The sequence below is a fragment of the Crocuta crocuta genome, unplaced genomic scaffold (assembly GCF_008692635.1).
Source record: "Crocuta crocuta isolate KB4526 unplaced genomic scaffold, BGI_CrCroc_1.0 scaffold190, whole genome shotgun sequence".
NCBI classification, from domain to species: domain Eukaryota; kingdom Metazoa; phylum Chordata; class Mammalia; order Carnivora; family Hyaenidae; genus Crocuta; species Crocuta crocuta.
Window position 1 is genome coordinate 1,202,639 of NW_027527955.1, and position 21,254 is coordinate 1,223,892.

General features: G+C 35.8%; 1 protein-coding gene across 1 annotated transcript in view; it reads right to left on the reverse strand.

Moving 5' to 3' along the window:
* Positions 1-513: 513 nt before the first annotated feature.
* The window catches only part of LOC144222046 (NEDD4-binding protein 2-like 2), a 67,844-nt gene continuing 47,103 nt past the window's right edge, over positions 514-21,254 (reverse strand). Inside the window, exons 7-10 of the mRNA XM_077752529.1 lie at positions 6,703-8,462; positions 4,070-4,155; positions 3,062-3,105; positions 514-943 (exon numbers count right to left, since the gene is read on the reverse strand). Of these exons, the coding sequence (XP_077608655.1) occupies positions 3,082-3,105; positions 4,070-4,155; positions 6,703-8,462 (1,870 nt within the window). The 3' untranslated portion in view covers positions 514-943; positions 3,062-3,081. The remainder of the gene's footprint in view (positions 944-3,061; positions 3,106-4,069; positions 4,156-6,702; positions 8,463-21,254) is intronic.

Sequence of the window (21,254 nt, forward strand, 5' to 3'; positions counted from 1 at the left end):
AATTGCCCATCTGGTAGAGAAGCCCAGAGGTTTACTCCCTGGAGAAGGTATAGGGTGGAGGAGGAAGTAAGATAAGACAGACAAGCCTCCCTTTCTGAAACTAGAGGGATTAGGTAAATGCCTATGCGTTGCATAATAATCCCCTCATTTCTGTTTTTCAAATATGAATTTTCCTTTTTGAAGACTGGAAAGTGCAACGAAACTAAAACAGAATTTTGAAAGATAGTTACCTGTAGATGGTGCAAGTCCCACAATCCCTAACCAACATCCCTGAGGTCAGATATGTTTCAGAATTCAGAAAGCATGTGTTTGTCTGTTGAAGATATGTAGTATGTGTGTATGTGTATATATATATAACCTCACATTCTGAGTGGGGACTGAGCACCATGTGGTAATTACCCCGTGGTAATTAAACACATTCATATTTCTGCAACGAAATGTATGAATGAATAGTCACACCAGGTGGGATAAATAAGGAATAAAATAAACCTTTTGGGTCAAGTTTTGCTGCCAAATTAGTTTTAATGCCAAACATTTAAGAAACAAAACAAACTAAAAACAATTTGTGATTTTCAAAGCTTTTTGGATTTCAGAGTTTTAGAAATGGAATCATGGACCCATACTTGGATGTAAGGCCTACCCTTCCATCCTGATGCAATTTTAAAATAAACTACTAAAGTTTTCTGTGCCTTATTTTCTTCCATACAACAAATTAAAATAGGGCAAACATCTTCAAAATTTGATAATAAAATATTCAAGTTATTACCTCTTTTGTTGAGTTTTTACTATTCAGATAACTAATCAAGAATGGCTGGACAGACTATCCAAACCAATTTTGGTATCCAATGAGTGTATTGTTGAAAATAATCCTTAGGGTGGGCACTGAGCACTCCTTCTTGACGATTAGGATCCTCAACAGCCCCAGGAAGCCTGGAGAATTCAACTACAAAACAAAAACAAAAACAAGAACAAAAAACCAAACTACAAGCCAAACAAGTCTTGACAAAATGGTGACATACACAGAGTCTGTTGTCAGTTCCCCAGGCTCTTTCCATATTTAAATAAGCCACTACCTAGGTACCTAGGCCTTTCCTCTGTCCCCACAATCCCCATGCCCTGCCCAGCCCTGTCTCACTGGAGAGTCAGTGTCCCTCACATTCCCCAACCTCCTGTCTCTAAATCCAAACCTGTCCTCTGTCTCATTCCCTGAGGATCCAGCTATTTACATTATAAAGTTAATAATAAATACTCTAATTCGTGCAAATGTGTTACCAAGTTTATTAAGTCAATGTGTTGCTCTCCTAGGTAACACAATTTCTATTTTGCCTAAGACATTTCAGAGACTATGCTTTAACCCAAGGAGGTATTTAAAGAAAGGGAATTAACCCTTCTAAGAGCCTGTTATTTTTCAGGCACTATGTTAAGGACTTTGCAGAAGTTATTTCGCTTAATCCTCATTTAATATTCCCATGACAGGTTGCTATAATAAGTCTATGTTCTACACATGAACAAACTGAGGCTCTGAGAGGGTAATTTGTTTAGGGCCACACAGCCAGTCAGCAGTAGCTTCAGGATGGGAACTCATTCTCTTCCAGCACCCTGTCCCACCTCCTTACAAGAGGGACACTATAAACACCCCGGCCGCGTCCAGGAAGAGGATTTTAAAATAGGCAGAGACTTGTGGTTCCCAGAACCAACCACATTCTCCTGCTATTTCCCTCTTTATACATTTCTATCTACCCCTTGTGGCCCACTAATCAGCACATTATGCCAAACACAAAACAGGGAGGTGTGTTCTCATTAGAACTATAAAAAAACCTGTAGAGCCATAACACCCATAAAGTTCCCCAACAAGAAAAGATTAATAATTAATAGTTAGGGGTGATTGTTCTGCAGGAGTGGACCAGAGGCCAGTTTAGCACAAAGGTGGAAGAGGAATATAAAAATCAAAACTATGGTCCAGGAAGTGTCCTTGACACAAAACATCCAAATTTAGCACACAGAAAGACCCCAAATTTGCCACAGCCAAATGTGTCCGCTCTTGTTGCATGCTGCTTGCACTGTGTCACGCTGGGGCCGCCTCATGGGTGGGGGAGGGGGAAGGGAAACACTCCTTTCCTAACTGAGGTCCTAACATAAATGCTATGAGGGCAGGAATGTTTTCACTGCTAGAGCCTCTGTACATAGTACAATGTCTGAATTGAGGCAACACAATTAATATTTGTCAAATAAATAAATGAATTTCTTTACCACCTTTCTCTGGAATTCCTCATGGCCTCTTATCCTTTCTCAGACTACACTTATCCCACATTTTCAAGCGGTCCCTTCAAATCCCTAAACTCTTCTCCCAAACCTTCAGTCCTTCTCCTTCTTGCAGCAGAACCAGGTTTAAAACAAACAAAAACATTTTTATGGAGTATATGTATATTTCTAGCAGAGAAATGGAAACAGAAAACTCTTAGAAATAAGAGTTCAAATGAAGAAAGAAAACATATGGGTAAATGCAGAGTGCATTCAATTCTTATCAAATGCAGGCACATATACACTAAAATCATAGCAGCTGTGTTTATTTCATAATTTAGGCATTTCGAAAAAAGTGCAATGTGTTTATTTTAATGTCAGCTTGATGTCAAGTTTAAAATATAACATGAGTTTGTCTCCATGTTTTACCTCCTTCCTAGAGAATCTTTTAATATTTAAATATAACCTATATCCCTAATTCCCAGCCCTCATCACATAACAATCTGGGGCAAAGGGGCGGGGATGGTAACCCCTCATAAACTGTGAGTTTACATAATGCTCTAAAATATGTTCTAACCAATAAAGTTGGAAAATAAATTTGGTAACAATAATCTAAGCTTTGTTGTATTTCACAAAAAGATCTACATTTAGAGGAAATAGAACATCACATGTGCACTAGCACGCAGGGTTGCTATGGTAACAGACTACATCTTTTATATTTACTCTTCAAATTGCGGTACATGGAGCTATTACAACCAAATAATGTCAACATCCACTTCCTTCTGATCGTACAGAGGTCTCTGGAATAAATTGTACTTACAGTTCCAGAAATTCTCAATTTTAACCAATCTTCTTCTGTCTTTTCTAGAAATTGTAATTAAAATACATATAATAATGATTAATATTTGGCATTGGGGTTAAGACTGCATCATCATTTAACTCATGCAGGAACATTATCAAAACGGCAAAAGAAACTTAATAACCACTAATGTCCATTTAAACATTTAAAGTATTGGAATGTGTGTGAGTGTGTGTGTGTTTAGGTAGCAGTAAGTTCTACGTAGGGAATGAAGAGAAATAAGAAGTTTAGAAAAATGTATTTGGTTTTACTAACTCGGCACACCAAAGAAATCTACTTTTCCCACAGCTGTGCTTATATGAACACTTAAGAGATACCTACTGTCCTGGAGTATATAAGTTTATGCCTCACTAAACCTTGTTTTTACCATCTATCTCAAAATGTACCCTTAGCATTGCCTCCAGGCACATTTAAATCACTATCAACTAATGTAAACCCTCTCCCCAGTATGTTATATAGTGTGCTACCTCTTCCAGAATTTCTATTACCTTTCTAACCGTCTCCACCAGTCCTCCTCCAGCCTCCTGGAAAATTTACAGCCCATCAGAATAGTTATGTCTCTCACTGTAGACCAACAGAAAACACCAATAATGAGGTGCTTCCAAGCCACATAAGTATGAATCTAATTTGTAGCTGTTACTCTATCATAACAGAGTGAGACTGAGGGCTGGACAAAAAAATAAAAAACTCTCCTAAAATGGGCACCTCAGTTATCCACAATAGGCCCTCATACCAGCCTACACACCAGCAAAGTTAGGGAATTAAATGCAATTTTCTCTTGGGACTTACTGAAAGAACATGGATATATTATCTACTCATCCACATATATTCTTTCTCTAATTTAATGTAAGGGGTGTAGCCCTTATATTGTGTTTGTGTGTGTGTGTGTGTGTGTGTGTTTGTTGTGTTTTGTTTTGTTTTAAAGAAACCAGTTGGAGGAGGTCTTCTTTGAAAGCCATAAATATATACCTCTACTGATGTCTTCCATTGCAAATAGATCATCTTCAGTGTCTCCCAGTCAAGGGAAACCACACAGTCATCAGGCAACAAAGATTCTGTGAAAATGAAAGGGAACATATTTCATCTCTAATGTCATACAGATTTTTACCCTAAATGTGAAGAAATGCAAACGTGATTATTTAGACTGACATAATAGTAAAAGCCCAGCTTGAAGGATATTTTGCTGATGGCTGAAGTAGGAGTTAGTTTGTCTCAAGTCTTTATTAGTAAACACTATCCTGACTCATTGAAAATGAGTATATGTATACATATAAACCAATATGTATTCTCATTAAGTATAAATACATATATCAATAATAAATATATAATATATAATATATACATACATATTATATATACAATAGCTTCAAGTGGTACTATCACAGGGCATAGAATTTAGGTAGTCATCCTTTCTTGTGACATGTATAAACAGTGCTACTATAGCAAGTTTAGTCTTCTTGCAAATTATTCCTTCCACCTAAGAGGATGGGGGTGGGGGAAGGGAATCCTCACAGACAATTATGATGTTCATAAATAAGCCCAAACACTGATACATACTTACCAGCCATACCAAACCACACAAAATATTTTTTCTATGCTCACATAGCCCTGGCAACATGGGTAGTTTAGTTTCTTCGGGCCTGTGTCTGGCTTTACTATCTAATCGCGCTGTGTCTACAGAACTCCTAAGGCTAGGATTCCTTTGGGTTCCCTGCCCTATTCACAAGGCCACTCACTGACCTCAGATACAGCAGAAGTTTGTTTGTCCAGCCTGGCCAAACAAGTCAGCTGACAGTTTCCACTTTCAGTTTTTTCCTTGCCTTTTTTAAGTGCCTGCCATATCCAAATGTGAAATTCTTTTCCTAGATGTTTCTTTTAAGCCGCATTTGTATAAGCACTACTTATAATTCACTTCTACATCAAAGCCACCCCCCAAAAACCATAACCTCATATGTTTTTCAACAACCCCTTAAGCACTGCTAACCTCACTCATAAAATATTCATAAGCTTGTCATTTATATTTTCTATGTGCAATAATTTTGTTTTGTGTTAGTCTTGTCTCCCCATTTAGAAGGTAAGCTATTTGATGAATGAGGTCTATTTCCTTTAGAAAGCTTTCCAAAGCTTAATTAATGGATGCTTGATCATTATTGCTGATTATGACGGTATTGTGCATTCAAGGGAGCGGATTTAGAATCTTTTCACACCAGTGCCTTTATGCTTTCTGATGCTGATCTAAAGCAGTGATTGTTAATCTTTTGGAGTCAGGTGCCACCACCCCCTCCCCTTGCTCCAGAAGCTGACAAAATCTATAGACTTTCTCAGAAAAACAGGTCAAAGTGACACAAACATGTTTGCATATAATTTTAGAATATGGACCTAGGGCTAAGACCTCTGACCTAAAATGACTTCATTTACCTTTTAAAATTCCCTAAATTTTAATTATGTTAATTAAATGAATTAATTTTTAATTGGTATGTTTCTTTGGTGCATCTAGAAAGATAGCATATTGCAGCAAACAGTTAAGATGTGATTATTCACAAAGTTTACAAAATGATAAACATAACACTAGAACCTCAAGAGCAGGTGAATAATTGTGACTCCCTCGCCCTGAGACTTAGCCAATCTTGGGTCAGGATTCTGGGCACCAATTTTGTCCACAACAGCAGAAGTTTAAGAGCAAAGTAAACAATTCTGGAAGATAAGCTGTGAGACAGGAGCAGGGCCCAGGCACCTGGCAGGTGCAAAAAAGAAAAAAGCATCTTGAAGATACAGGAGAACTGTAGGGATTGGAGCTTTGACTTCTTGGCTGTTACAATTTCTGTCCTCAAAGAAGGATACATATTCAACTCCATGAAATCACTAATACATGCAATTGACTTATGATAGGAAAAATTGGGATGTGTGCTAGATTTCCTGTTTAAGACATTTAGCGTCTTAAATATATTTCTTATTTAGAAGAAATTTACTTAGAATTTTACTTAGAATATTAAGAAAAACATTTTCATGTGTTTTATTCACAAGTGGATTTTTCATTTCCAAAAACAGCAGCAGCTGGAAGGAATATTTCTAGTCAACAAGTCAGACTCTGTAATCTTCTTTTCAGTATCCTTCTCAAATAGTCTTTAAAAATTAAACTCAACTTATTTCAGATGATATGTTTTCATCATTTAATCTTCCCTGTCCCCCACTTTACTATTCTCATGTCTATGAGCCATATGATGAATGAAAAAGGAAAGAATCATACACCAAACAAGGGAAATGCATAAAATAGATTTTTAAAAAAGGACCCCATCTCTATTTGTTATATAATTACTGTTTGCCTGCCTCATCCTTGTTCTTCTCAATGTCTATTTATATTGAAAATCCAAGTATTCTAAGTGCTCAAAGATATTTAAGACTATGGTTCCTGGAAGTGAAGGCAGGCACATGACTCTGAAGGTCAAGCACCATTTGCTATGGGTCCTTTACTTCCATTGCTGAAAAGCATCACAAGATCAATTAACTGCATGAAATCACTAATACAAGGTAGAAACATTTCAAAAAAGTACTCATAATTGTTAAACGGGAATTTTTGTTTGTAGCAAATAAACACAATTTACCCATTGGAACTCCAGGGGATCCAAAAAGCTTTACTAGTTGAAAGGCAAACCCTTGTGATAATTGCAGTTCAAGGGAATCAAAGCCAGTGCTCGTTAAATCTTGGTTATCCTCAGTTTGTAAAGACTGTAATGGCGTAGGTTCTTCCCGTGTCTTCAGCTTTTCATCAAAACTTTCATTTAAAAAGTGAAGATCAGAAGTGTCCCTAAAAGAGTACAAAGTATCAGGCTGGCTACTTAAAATTTCTAAAGAACTCAACCCTATGTCATGTAGTTGGTTACCTACTCTTGTCTGAGATTTGAAAGTCAAAGATGGTTTCTTGTTTGTAAAAGATACTATCCAAAAGCTGCAGGTATACTGTAGCACAAGAGAAGGAATAGGGTTTTTATAAAAATACACAGGGTGCCTTAGTCTACTAAATGGCAGGTAATGAGAATAAGATTGTCTACCAAAATTTAAAGGAGGATCTTTAATAATATGAAAGCAAAACCATGATGGGTGATGATCAAAGGTCATAAGTTTTTGCTTATTCTCTTCTGTATTGCTTATTTCTAAAATTCTATGTTTTTCTGCTTCCAAAATAATTTTTAGTCCATGAGTTTCTGTTAACATGACACATTCCCCTCTTTCTTTTACATTGATATATCTCTGTCCCAGTAAGTTAAAGTTTGGTGCCAAATTGAAAATCCTCTTCTCCCTCCTTTTCTCATTCTTTGTTGAGCATAAGTCACTCTTTGGCATATCCAGTTTAGGCAAGCAGCTTCTAAAGACATTTGTTTCCGTTTCTATGGTTGAATCCATATTCTCAGTTTGAGGTGACAAATCTTCATTTTCTATCAATAGCTTCTCCTCTATCAATGTTTCTGGACTGCTTCCTTGTCCTGAAGTTCCTTCAGAAGTGGAGATCAATTTAATCAATTGTTCCCTGCTATCCGGAGAGGCCAGCCTTTGCCATCTATCTCTCTTTGGTCTTTGTTCGCATATAAACTTATGAGGACCCTCAGGCCAGTTCCCAAAACAGGGTTGCCTCTCAGAGCTCATCTGTAATTTGTCACCAGTCAAATTGTTTGAAGAGAAAGCCCAATAGTCATTTTCAGTTGTATTTACTCCGTGGTCCTTTCTTAAACTTTTATCTGAAGTTCTGGATCCATATTGATTGCACAGAAATGTTTCATTCAAGAGTCTTTTATCTACCCTCTCTCTCTTCTGCATAAATGAGCATGGGATGGCGGCAGACCCACCCTGGATATCTGATGTCGGGGGGTGCCTATCTCCCCTATGCTTTCCTGCTTTCGTGCCAGGCCACTCATCACTTGCTGTGCAGGAAAGATTCTGAGTCATTGTTGGACAAGTAAGAGAGTTTTCATTTGGCATCAATGACATATTTAGAAACAAATCATCATGTTCTTTAGGGGGGTAATTTTTTGGTGTATTGTCCAGCTCAACTACAGATGTAACATTTGGAAAATGATCTTCAGGATTTATGCTTGTCCACATTTCATCTTTGTGGCTATTTACTAAATCTCTTAGTTCATTTCCCAGGCCACCAGTGAAGGTGCACGCCGATTCCCTTTTGGTGTCTTCCATGTCTTCGTCCTCACTCGGAGAGGGGTCCTGATCTCCTGCTGTGTGATAACTTAAGGTTTCAAATGAGTTTTCTCCCATGATTTTACCATGACTGTTCTGCTTTTTACTTCTTTTCCTGTTTCTCTTCTGTTTGTTTTTGTTGAACCGGTGCCCAGTTTTCTTCAAATTGCTTTCTCTGAAACGTAACAAAATTAATTATAACTTAATTTTTTGTATAACACTAGCAAACTAAAACATTATACTCTTAATGTGCAAAATTACAAATCATTAGGACAAGAGATTCTAAATTACTTGTAAAAAGGGATATACTTTCTCTACGTTAAAAATGAGTACACTTTGGGGCACCTGGGTGGCTTAGTCAGTTAGGTATCCAACTCGTAATTTTGGCTCAGGTCATGATCTCGTGGTTCATGGGTTCGAGCCCCAGATCGGGCTCTGGGCTAGATGTCACAGAGCCTGCTTGGGATCATCTCTCTGCCTTTCCCCCCTCTCTCTCTCAAAGTAAATAAATAAACTTAAAATATTTAAAAATAAAAATAAATGAGTACACTTTGAGAAAGTTACAACTCATTTCCAAATAGTGTTTCATAAACCAATAGCTTTATGAAAGCCTAATATTTTCCTTAAAAAAAATATTATTTATACATGTGAATATTTTATACATACATATAACACACACATATATACATATACCAAGGTGCTTATTTGTACATTTATATATATATTGCTTGCAGGGGGGTGATATTCTTAGCTAGCAGTTCAAAATAAGAGGTTCCATCACTATCTTGCGGGGTGTTTGTAAATGTGTGAAGGCATTTTTGGTGGTTACAGTGACTGGAGATGTGTTACTGAGGCCAGGAATGTTTATCATCCTGTGATGCCAGGAACAATTCCACAGTAGAAAAGTATCCCATCCAAAGGAACAATAGTATTCCCAAAAAGGTCTCAGCTCCCCTTAATTGAAGATCAACTTTGATTCTAACAGAAAAAAGATTGAGACCATTTTCTAATTTAATTTTTTAATGTTTATTTTTGAGAGAGAGACAGAGACAGAGAGACAGAGTGTGAGTGGGAGAGGGGCAGAGAGAGAGGGAGACACAGAACCTGAAGTAGGCTCCAGGCTCTGAGCTGTCAGCACAGAGACCAACGCGGAGTTTGAACCCACGAACCATGAGATCATGGTCTGAGCCAAAGTTGGACACTTAAACGACTCAACCACCCAGGTGCCTTGAACATTTTCTAATTTAGAATATAAAGATCTAGTTTTCTTCTCTAAGGTACAGATAGAGAATATTAAAATGCAGTGGGGGGTGGAGAGAAGGACAATAGACAGAGCTGAAGGAAAAAAAAAACAGGATAGAGGATAAAAAAAAAACAACAATTAAACAAGCAAACAAACATGGAAGCCAAAACAGATAATGAAGAAACCACCAATCAGCTGGGTGTTGGACAAAGGAACTTGTTCTGGCCTGGTTTATTCCACCCTGTGACAATGGGCAATTTTCAATAGGCAGGAGCCCTGAACACCTTGTTCTTTGGCACCTAATTGCTGCTGCCCTTGTTTACAGTTCCTGGATTTTAGTTTAGAAATAACATTAAGGAATGCTAAATTACTGAGAAGCAGTTGTGATGGGACTTCTAAAAAAGGATACCAAATAAAGAATCCAACTTTGGCAGTAACGTCTCCTCATTGTCAGTTCTGATTCCAGTGAGAGCCTCAGCTGAAGCCTAAGTGCAATAGCTTTTACAAAATTCATACTGAAACTAGGATGTTACTCTGAAAACAAACTCCACCGTCTTCATCAAAACATGAACCATCCTGTTTCAGGGAAAGGAGAAAAGAAATGGTCAGATGGCCTAAAACTTAGACAGGCCAATGGACATAAGGGTCTTTAGAGTGAATTCATTTGTCACGGTGGAAGTAGTGAGAAATGATCACATTCTGGATATATTTTAAAGGAAAAACAAGATTTAAAAACAAATTGCATATGGAGTATAAGAAAAAGATGAAGTACGGGTAAAAGGATTTGAGCCTGAACAACTGAAGGATGAAGTGGCCATTTACTGATTTACTGAGACATTGAAGCCTATGAGAGGTATGAGTTTGGAGACAGGGTTGCCAAATCAGTCGCCACAAAATTCAGTTCAGAGTTTGAGCCAATAAGCTAGTCTGTACTTACAGCAGAGGTTAGAAAGCAGAAAAGATAAGGGCTTTGTTAATATTCCTCAAGGATTCTTTTGTTTTCTGAATGGATGACAACATAATAGAGATTGTATTGAGTAGATCTCAGTCTACTTAGAGAAAGGGTAGTAGAAACTTGCTAATGATGAAAATTCACTGTGCCTACAGAGAAGTTAACATGGATTCTGAAAGAATGAGGTGGCTTAAAAAACAAATCATTGGTCAGGGAGATCAGGCAATTATTAAGGTAGTTTGCCAAAAGAGATAGAGGAGACCCTAAGGATTGGAATTCCAATTGAAAATACAACACAATGCCAAGAAGTATGAAAATCAGACGACTGACTCCACAGGAAAATGTGCCTGAAACTTGTACTAGTTCTGTGTCATGAAGCTCTATAGAGCTACCATACTTGTTCCAGGTCTTCTGGGAAGGAAACACAAACCAATAACAGTGACTTGTGAAGCATTTGGGAGAGAAGAGAAAGGATAGTGGTGATAACTTCGTTTAGAATATGTATGCATGGGATGTGGCTTATCAGTAGACATATTTATAAAGTGTGGGAGGTTCATCAAACCTGTGTCAAGGCTCATTAACTTGATCTCATTTATGCTGATTCACTTAGGAATGAATGGCACCATTAGAAGAAAAGAAACATCATTACATAAAAGTTAGCCATGGAGAAGAAATCAGGAGAGCTGGAGGCACAGGCTGTAGCTTTAGAAAAGAAAGGAGTAAGTAGAAGTGAACAAATAGTAATATATTTCTAATTAATAATATTCTGTTCTCTAGATGGTAGCTGAAAACCGAAGCCCCTGGGTAGGACTGAGTGTACCTCTTAATTATGAGAAAAAGAGTGTTTGCTCAAAGACAAGCTAGCCTGATGAAGTGAGCTGTGACTTGAAAACAGAGGTGACAGAACATCCAGATAAAGATAAAACTACCTACTAGGGAGGAAAAAAGTATTGTAAGTGCCTAAACTTCATGAAAAAAATTATTAAGGGGGTGGAAACAGTATTTCTCCGTTGCAGAGGCCTGTATACTAATTCATGAAGCAAGATCAATAAATGAAGTAAAATTCAATTAAAACACATGCAGATTGTAAAAGAAAGCTCTCACAGCTTTGTAGAACGACTGTGGTTGAACTAATCCAGGCCTAGATCCTAGTTTAGTAATAAGCTAGTGGTGGGATCTTGGGTAAATCAGATCACCCTTCTGGGGTTTTTTTTGTTTTTTTGTTTGTTTGTTTGTTTTCTGAGAGAGAGAGAGACAGCGTGAGCAGGGGAGGGTCAGAGAGAGAGGGAGGTACAGAATCTGAAGCAGGCTCCAGGCTCTAAGCTAGCTGTCAGCACAGAGCCTGATGCGGGGCTCAAACCCATGAACCATGAGATCATGACCTGACCCAGAGTCAGATGCTTAACCACCCAGGCACCCCCAGATCCCCCTTCTAAAATGAGGATAACATTACCTCCTTGTACAGTTACAAAGTTTATTAATACAGAGGCTCCTAAATGACCTCTACTTAACTGGCATGGCGGATTAAATAATTCTTTCCATTGCCTCTGTACAATATAATGACTTATCCAACGGCACAAAAAATGTTCCCAGCTAAATAGTTGCTTTCTAGTTCAATCACTCCCTTCTGTATATTTACAAGAAGACAGATGAGTTTATTCCCAAGTCTGTTTATACTAATCATAATTGTTATCGTAACTATTTAGTTTGATTAAACATTATGTAAGCATTACATCAACCAGTGAAATAGGAATACAAGAAAGTTTCTTTTCTTTCTTTTTCTTCTTTTTTAAAGAGAGAGAGACCATGTGAGCACAAGAGAGGGGAAGAGGGAGAAGGTGTGGGGTGGGGAGAGAGAGAGGATGAGAGAGAGAGGGGGAGAGAGATAGAGAGAGAGAGAGAGAGAGAGAGAGAGAGAATCTTAATCAGGCTCCATGCTCAGTATGCTCCATGCACAATCCCATGACCCTGGGATCATGACCTGAGCCAAAATTAAGAGTTGGACACAACTGACTGAGCCAGCCAGGTGCTCCAAGGAAAAGTTCTATAAAAAATTAAGGTAAGTGACTCAATAAAGATGAGGTATTAAACAACTGTTATCAAATGAGGTGTGGGCAGGATAACTATGAAGTTTGGTTCAAAATCATAAAATCCTTTAATTCTGCACTCATACTGCTTTGAATATTTCTTTGGGTTCTTCCTTCAATTTCATCAATAGAAACTAGAAATTCTTGACAATGCATTATAGGTGTGGTTTATACATTAAAAAAAAAAAACTCCACTAAATAAACTTCAAATAAACAGACTCATACATAAATAGTGGTGAATGGATGTATATGTAAGCATGCATTTTTAAATTCAAATAAGGTGTTTATAATATGTATTTCTTTTTTTTCTTTTAAACTTGCAATGTTTGTCTTTATTTTGTTCTTTATATTTTGAAAGTGAAAAGATAGTATCATTTCTTTTTGGGTTTTTTTAGTTTTTTAAATATTTGTTCTATGTATTTATAAGCCTTAAGTTTGCTCTAAAGATTTCAAAAGTATTAAGAGTACTTTTCCCAGGGTAGCACTTTTTTTTTAAATTTTTAAACAAATCATGGAGTTCTCCGGTCCACAGCATTTCCGTCTGTTCCAAGGTTATGTATGTTTTGATTACTATTGTGATTAATATGTATCATTTCTTAATGATTCCTCACTTTAATCAACCTTTTCAATGAACTAACCACCTGCTTGTCCCAATTATGTTAGATAAAAAAGTTTTATTGTTAAATAAAGCACCTAGCACAATACCTGGCATCTGGTGGATATTTTCTAAATGGGAGTTCTTATTTTTACCACATATTAACAACAACAAAATAATCTTATATATTTCACTGAGACTCCGGGGTACTATTCAAGATTAGAATATGATAATGGCTAGCATGACTTATGCAAAAAAGAATACATGAGAAGGAAGAACTGGAAAGTTCTCAAAACATGATTTAATATATGTTTGCACATTATTCGAAGTAGAGAAGATTTTTAAAGTGGCCAAATATAGACAAACTGACAAATCTACCATTTTTATCAGAGATTAAAATACCTTTCTCAAGGGGGTGCCTGGGTGGCTCAGTTGGTTAATCATCCAACTTCAGCTCAGGTCACAATATCACTGTTCGTGAGTTAGAGCCCTGCATCAGGCTTTGTGTTACCAGCTCAGGGTCTGGTGCCTGCTTTGGATTCTGTGTCTCCCTCTCTCTCTGCCCCTCCCCGACTTGCACTCTGTCTCTATCTCCCTCTCTCTCTATCAAAAGCAAATAAACATTAAGAAAAAAAAATTTTAAATACCTTTCTCAATAGTTGATAAAACAAGCAGACAAAAAAATCAGGATATTAAAGTCATAAATAGCACAATTAATAATGTTCAATATGATGATTATGGAACACTACATTTAAAAATTAAAGAAAACACATTCTTTTCAACCATATGGAATATTTAAAGAAATTAACGGGCCATCCATCAGACTAGCCTCCACAAATTTCAAAGCATTATTTAAAAAAATTTTTTTTAATGTTTATTTTATTTTTGAGAGACAGAGAGAGACAGAGTGTGGGTGGGGAAAGGGCAGAGAGAGGGAGACACAGAATCTGAAGCAAGCTTCCAAGCTCTGAGCTGTCAGCATTGGGACAGATGAGGGGCTTGAACCCACGAATCGTGTGATCATGATCTGAGCTGAAGTCAGATGGCAAACTGACTGAGCCACCCAGGTGCCTTTCAAAGCATTATTAATGTACAGACCACAGTCTTTGACAATAATGCAATTAATTTTGAAATTAGTAATAAAATTATTTTGGAAAAAAAATTTAAATGTTGAAGAATTCAGAGGTAGAAAAATGTTAACAGAAATACATAGAAATGAATAATAGTAAAAAATAATTACATATAAAAGTTTCCCATATACAAATATTTCTCTTAAATGTAACTTCAAAAAAAAAAGGCAAGGTACAAAATTAAAGAGTTAACCACACAACTGAAGATGTTAGACAAAGAAAAGCAAAAGTAACCCCCAAAAAGTAGAAGGGAAGGAATCATAAAGAATCAAAAAGGTAACAAAGAAACATAAACTTAACACACTGTAATCAGGACCAACAATTCAGAAGTTGGTAATTTGAAAAGATTAATAAAATTCACAAACCCTTGGTAAGATTAATCAAAGGAAAAAGGAAGCAATTTAGTCTTAGGGATGAAAAAGGGGCACAAATCCAGTTCCAGAAGAGATTTTAAATGATAAAAGGATTGTGGCATTATTTACAATAACCAAGACAAGTCTAAGCATTCATCAGGGAATGAATGGATAAAGAAAACTAGTATGTATATAATATATGTAAATATATATATACATATAAATATACACACATATACATACAAGGGAATATTACTCAGTCATAAAAAGAAGGAAATCTTCCCATTTGTGACAACATGGATGGACCTTGAAGGCACTATACTAAATATAGTAAGTCAGTGAAAGACAAATACTATGTAATTTCACTTCTGTTATTGAGTTTCTTCTGTAAATACCTCATTCAGTCTAGCTCAGTCTCTGGAACTTTATATCTCAATGCAGATGGTGACCCTGTCTTACTGCAGCCTCTGGAGCTAAATGCAAATGTGGCCCATACTGTCTCTGTTTTGTGTAATGAACTTCATAGTATGACGCAGTTCATAACTTAGATGTATGCATGTATACGTATATGTCAATGCAAATACATATGATTTAGACCCTCATGTCTCTGTTGCTTATATATTCTAGGGTAAGGATATGTATATGTATATGGGTATGTATATGTATCTTCTAGGGTAAGGGTATGTACATGTATTTATGGATGATCTGTGAATAGATGAACAGACACTGTTGACTTAACTCTTATCTTTTATTCATTTCTTTAATATTGCATTAAAATGTCAATAAGGGGCATCTGGGTGGCTCAGTCAGTTAAGTTGCTGACTCTTGATTTCGGCTCAGGTCATGACCTCACAGTTCATGAAATCGAGTCCTGCATCAGGGTCTGCATTAACAACATGGAGCCTGCTTGGGATTCTCTCTCTCTCTCTCTCTCTCTCTCTCTCTGCCTCTCTCTGTCCCTCCCCTGCTCATGCTCTCTCTCTCAAAAATACATAACTTAAAATCATACAAAACTTAACCAAATAATACTCTCCAATATCCTAGAATATAACCAATGCTTGATTCATAATCAGCAGTAATTTAGTGAATAAGTAATTTAGTGAGTAACTCTTTTTCATAGTGAGTTTAGTTGTTATATCAGATTTTCATTATAATTAGATAACAAAATGCATTGATTTTTTTGGAATAGGTGAATATATACAATGAGTTGTATTACAATGCGGCTTTACACATCCAGAGTGATTACAAATAGATTGCCTATAATTAGACTCTTTACCTTCATCTTATTTTTTATAGTTTTCCTATCAGTGGGTAGATGAAAAAAAAAAAAACTGCTTCTACCGTAAATCCTAGAGAATGAAAATAGAGAATCTAAAAGTAGACATAGTTTATATACATTTTCATGTTATTTTGTCTGTCTTTTAAGAGGAGTTAGATGTTTCATTTTGTTTGGGATACAAAATTTAAATTTCTCTTACACTAATTGGATGCAGCAATATTGTCCTTTGTGTTGAATTTGGTATTTGGTTCTATATGCTGCTGGTTTGTCAAACAAATGTATTCAGACTTTTATGTTTAAATCAGTGTATTCTACACTTGAATACTTTTTCAAAGAATTTTCTTCTAATTATTTCACTATGGTGATAAACCTAAACACTGATGTTGGAAGCACTGGCCATTATTTTAGGCCTATTAGATCACTTATAGCCTGGCACTAATGTTTATGAGCAAAATCAAGTTTCAAGTTGGGAAACCCTCTTACACATGACTCTACACACATATACAGAGACTTTCACAACCAGCATTTTCACAAATGTGTATCTGAAGATGAGTCCTGTGGGAGCATGGAATGGGCAAAGCAAATCCATCAAGGTGCTAGAAAAATAAGTCAAGTTCATATGCTACTGATGGGTAGAAGTGCCATCTTGTTTTTGAAAGAAAAAAGTCAAAGAAAGAAGATGGCATTTGATAACTAGACTGTTTTTCTTCAGCTTATTATAACCCAGATAATCTATATTCTTATTAAATTTTTATTAAAACTATGTTTCTTGCTGATAACTACTTAGCAAGACTAATTTGCGCATAATAATACAATTGATTTTTTATAGTCTGTCCATCATTAAATTTCAGAAACATCTTAACATCTAGACTGACAACCTGGTGAAATACAGGAACATGCCAAATACCCTTTACTATACCTACCTATATGGGGGTGGAGCAGGAGTGGGTAATGGTATATTACATGATTACTGTTTATTTTATTTGCATTTGCTTTTTAAAACCTAATTTATAAAATAATAATCTGGTAATTTTATGCCACAGCTTTTCTTACTAACATCCTTCATATCTACATAAACACATTTACCAGATGGGACTGATACTATCAGGCTCACTATGAGGAGTTGTGTAAGTCCTAGTCTAAGTTAAATCACTTTGAGGTGCTATAAATTGCATTTAACTTCATACATATCATTTTAAAACATCTAGCTATAAAATGTTTAAGTTTAAAAGAAAATCTGGGGTTCCTGGTGGCTCAGTTGGTTGAGTGCCCAACTCCTGATTTCGACTCAGGTGATGATCTCTGGGTTGTAGAATCCAGCCCCATGATGGATTCTGCAGTCTGCATGTAGTCTGTTTGAGTCTCTCTCTCTCTCTCTCTCTCTCTCCCTCACCACTGCTCATGCTATATATATATATCTACATATCTATTAAAGCATTTTCACAGTGATATATATATATATATATATATCTTTATATATGCTTTAATGGTGGCATCTGTATAGCACGTGATGTCAAGACAGGAAAAAGAACAAGTGCACAATAAATAAATAAATTTTAAAAATAAAATAAAATAAGGGTACCTGGGTGGTTCAGTTGGTTAAGCATCTGGCTCAGGTCATGATCTCACCGTTTGTGAGTTCAAGCCCTGTGTTGGTGTGGAGCCTGCTTGGGATTTTTTCTCTCCCTCTCTCTCTACCCCTCTCCTGTTAGCTCTCTGTCAAAATAAATAAACTTTTTTTTTTAAAGTTACTTTGATGATTATGATTTAAGGCAGTAATTACTAAAAAATAGCTAGAAAATCTAATATTATTTTAAAGTATATGAAATACTACATTAAGCTATGTTGGATCATTTCTACTTCAATAGCCTCATCATGAATTATTGCCATAATATGGAATAGCCTTTAGCTACAAAATTAAAACATAAGAAACAGAATATAATAATTAACGAAGATACTTAAAACGCAGGGAATTTTCAACGCACAAAATGGCTGTTTTTAAAATGGCTGTGAGGTTTTGTTTTTTACTTTCCAACAAAATTGATACAATCCTATAAAATAACATTATTATTTTTGTAGGCCAACCACAAAAAGCATTTCATTGAAAATGTGTGGTTTGTTTTCTCTACTTCCTTTATTCCTTTTTATTTTGTTTTTGTTTTGTGTGTTTGGTTTTGAAAGTGGTTTAATATAATTATTTCTCTTGTCAAATAAGATTAAGGTCATACTTTTTTACTCACACAAGGAATGGAAAAGAGTTCCTGAAGTAAATTAAAAACAGTTGGAAAGGAAAGCAAATTACGTTTCAGAAGATGTTCAGAACTCCCCACAAAGGAAAGTGCACATGCCCAGATGGCTTCACAGATACTTAATTCTATCAAGTATTAAAAGAACAATAATATACCTTTCACAAATTCTTCCAAAAAATAAAATAAAAAGCACACCCCTATTTATTCTATGAAGATAGTACCAGTCTTATACCAAAACCAAACAAAGACACCACAAGAAAACTATATACCAATACTTCTTAGGAGTGTATTTTCAAAAACCTAAAAAAAAAAAATTTAAAAAAAAAGCAACAAATAAACAAAATAACAAACTGGATCCAGCAACACATAAAAAGAATTATACACCATGATCAAGTAGAATGTATCCCAGCAATGCAAGGTTGGTTTAACATCCAAAAATCAATTAGAGTAATATGCCATATCAATAAAGTCAGAAACCATATATAATCATTTCAATAGAAGCAGATAAAAGATTTATAGAATCCAACATTCCTGGAGACTAAAATACTTTAAAAACCAAGAACAGACAGAAATATCCTGAACTTCATATTAGACTTGTATGAAAAACTACAGCTAGAGGCGCCTGGGTGGCTCAGTCAGTTAAGCCTCCGACTTTCCGACTTCAGCTCATGTCATGATCTCACGGTTTGTGAGTTCAAGCCCCACGTCGGGCTCTGTGCTGACAGTTAGCTCAGAGCCTGAAGCCTGTTTCAGATTCTGTATCTCTCCCTTTTTCTGACCCTCCCCTGCTCACACTGTTTCTCTCTCTCTCTTACTCAGAAATAAATAAAACATTAAAAAATTAAAAAAAAAAAAAAAAAAAACTACAGGTAACATCAGAGTTAATGGTGAAAACCTGAATGTTTTCTCCCTAAAAATCAAAAGATAGACAAGGATAGGCACCTTGCTGTCTCAGTTGGTGCAGCATGCGACTCTTGATCTCAGGGGTGTGATCTCACATTGGGTGTGGAGCCTACTTAATTAAAAAAATTTTTTTTTCTAAATGAAGACAAGGATGTTTGTTCTTACCATTCCTATTCAATATTGTACTAGAGGTTCCAGTCAGGGTAAATAGGGAAGGAAAAAAATTTAAATCACCCAGAATGGAAAGAAAGAAGTAAAATTATCTCCAGTCACAGATGATATGATGTTATATGTAGAAAATCTTAAGGAATGTACTAAAAAAATATTAGAATTATTAAAATAAACTAGCTCAGCAAATGTTCAGGATATGAGAACAAGATATAAAAATCAATAGTATTTCTATACATTACCAATGTACAGTCTGAAAATTAACAAAATTCCTTTTACAATAGCATCAAAAAGAATAAAATACTTAGGAATATATTTAACAAAGCAACTATAAAACATTGTTGAAAGAAATTAAAGAAGACCTAAGTATATGGAAAGGAATCACATGTTCATGAATCAGAAGATACAGTATTGTTAAGATGGTAATGCTTCCCAAATTGGTCTGAAGGTTCAATGCAATCCCTATCAAAACTCAAGCCTGCCTTTTCTGAAATTTGATTCTAAAATTCATATAACAACTCAAGGCCCCCAGGATGGCCGTATCAATCTCAAAAAAAAAAAAAAATTGGAGGACTCACACTTCCTGATTTCAAAATCGGCCATAAAGCTGTAGTAATCAAGGCTGTGGTACTGGCATAAGGATCAATGAAACTGAATTGAATGTTCAAAATATAAACCCTTATATTTATGGCCAATCGATTTTTGTCAAGTAATTCAATGAAGAAAGACCAGTCTTTTAAACAAATGTTGGACAACTGGATATTTATATGCAAAAGAATCAAGTTGGACCCTACATCATACCATATACAAAATTTAACTCAAAATAAAGGCCTCAATATAAAAGCTAAAACCTACAAAACTCCTATTAAAAAACATAGGTATAAATCTTTATCATCTTAAATTAGGCAGTGGTTTTTGAGATGACTACAAAAGCACAAGTGATAAAAGAAAAAAGAGATAAATTGGAATTCATCAAAATTCAAAGATTTTGTTTTCAAAAGATCTCATCAAGATGGTGAAAAGACAATCCAAAGAATGGGAGAAGATATTCACAAATTATACATCTGATATGAAATCTGTACCCAGACTATATAAAGAACTCTTATAACTTAGTAATAAAAAGACAAATCCAATTTGAAAAAGGGGCATCTGGGTGGCTCAGTCGGTTAAGGGTCCTACTTCAGCTCAGGTCATGATCTCACAGTTCGTCAATTAGAGCCCCGCATCAGGCTCTGTGATGACAGCTTCTGATTCTGTGTCTCCCTCTCTCTCTGTCCCTCCCCTGCTCTCTCTCTCTCTCTCTCAAAAATAAACATGAAAAAAAAATGGACAAAGGAACAGAACTGACCTTTCTCCCAAGAAGGTATACAAATGGCCAATAAGCACCTGAAAAGATGCTCAACCTCATTAGCAATCAAAGAAATGCAAATCAAAGCCACAATGACATACCATTTCATACCCACTAGAATGGCTATAGTAAAAAAGATCCACAATAGCAAGAATGGGTGAGAACTTGGAGAAACTGAAATTCATAAAATGCCTGAATTATGTACTCTTTGATGAACTATGTACCTTGTTTGCAGTGACAAAATGTTTGACCATAAACCATTTTAATGTGCAATCAGTAATTATTATAGTTACAATTAAAGTTTATGTAAGTCATTATTTTAATTAAAATTTTATTATTTTTAAAAAATTTTTAATGTTTTTTATTTATTTCTGAGAGAGAGAGAGAGAGTGAGGCAGTGTGAGCAGGGGAGGGTCAGAGAGAGAGAGAGATACAGAATCTGAAACAGGCTCCAGGCTCTGAGCTAACTGTCAGCACAGAGGTCAACAGGGGGCTTGAACCCAGGAATGGTGAGATTATGATCGAAGCCGAAGTCGGACTCTTAACTGACTGAGCCACCCACGCGCCCCTAATTAAAAATTTAAAAGTAAAGATAAAATATTCAGATAATAAACTTCATTTAATAAAGTAGGAAATATTCAGAAAAATAAAGATTGAGCT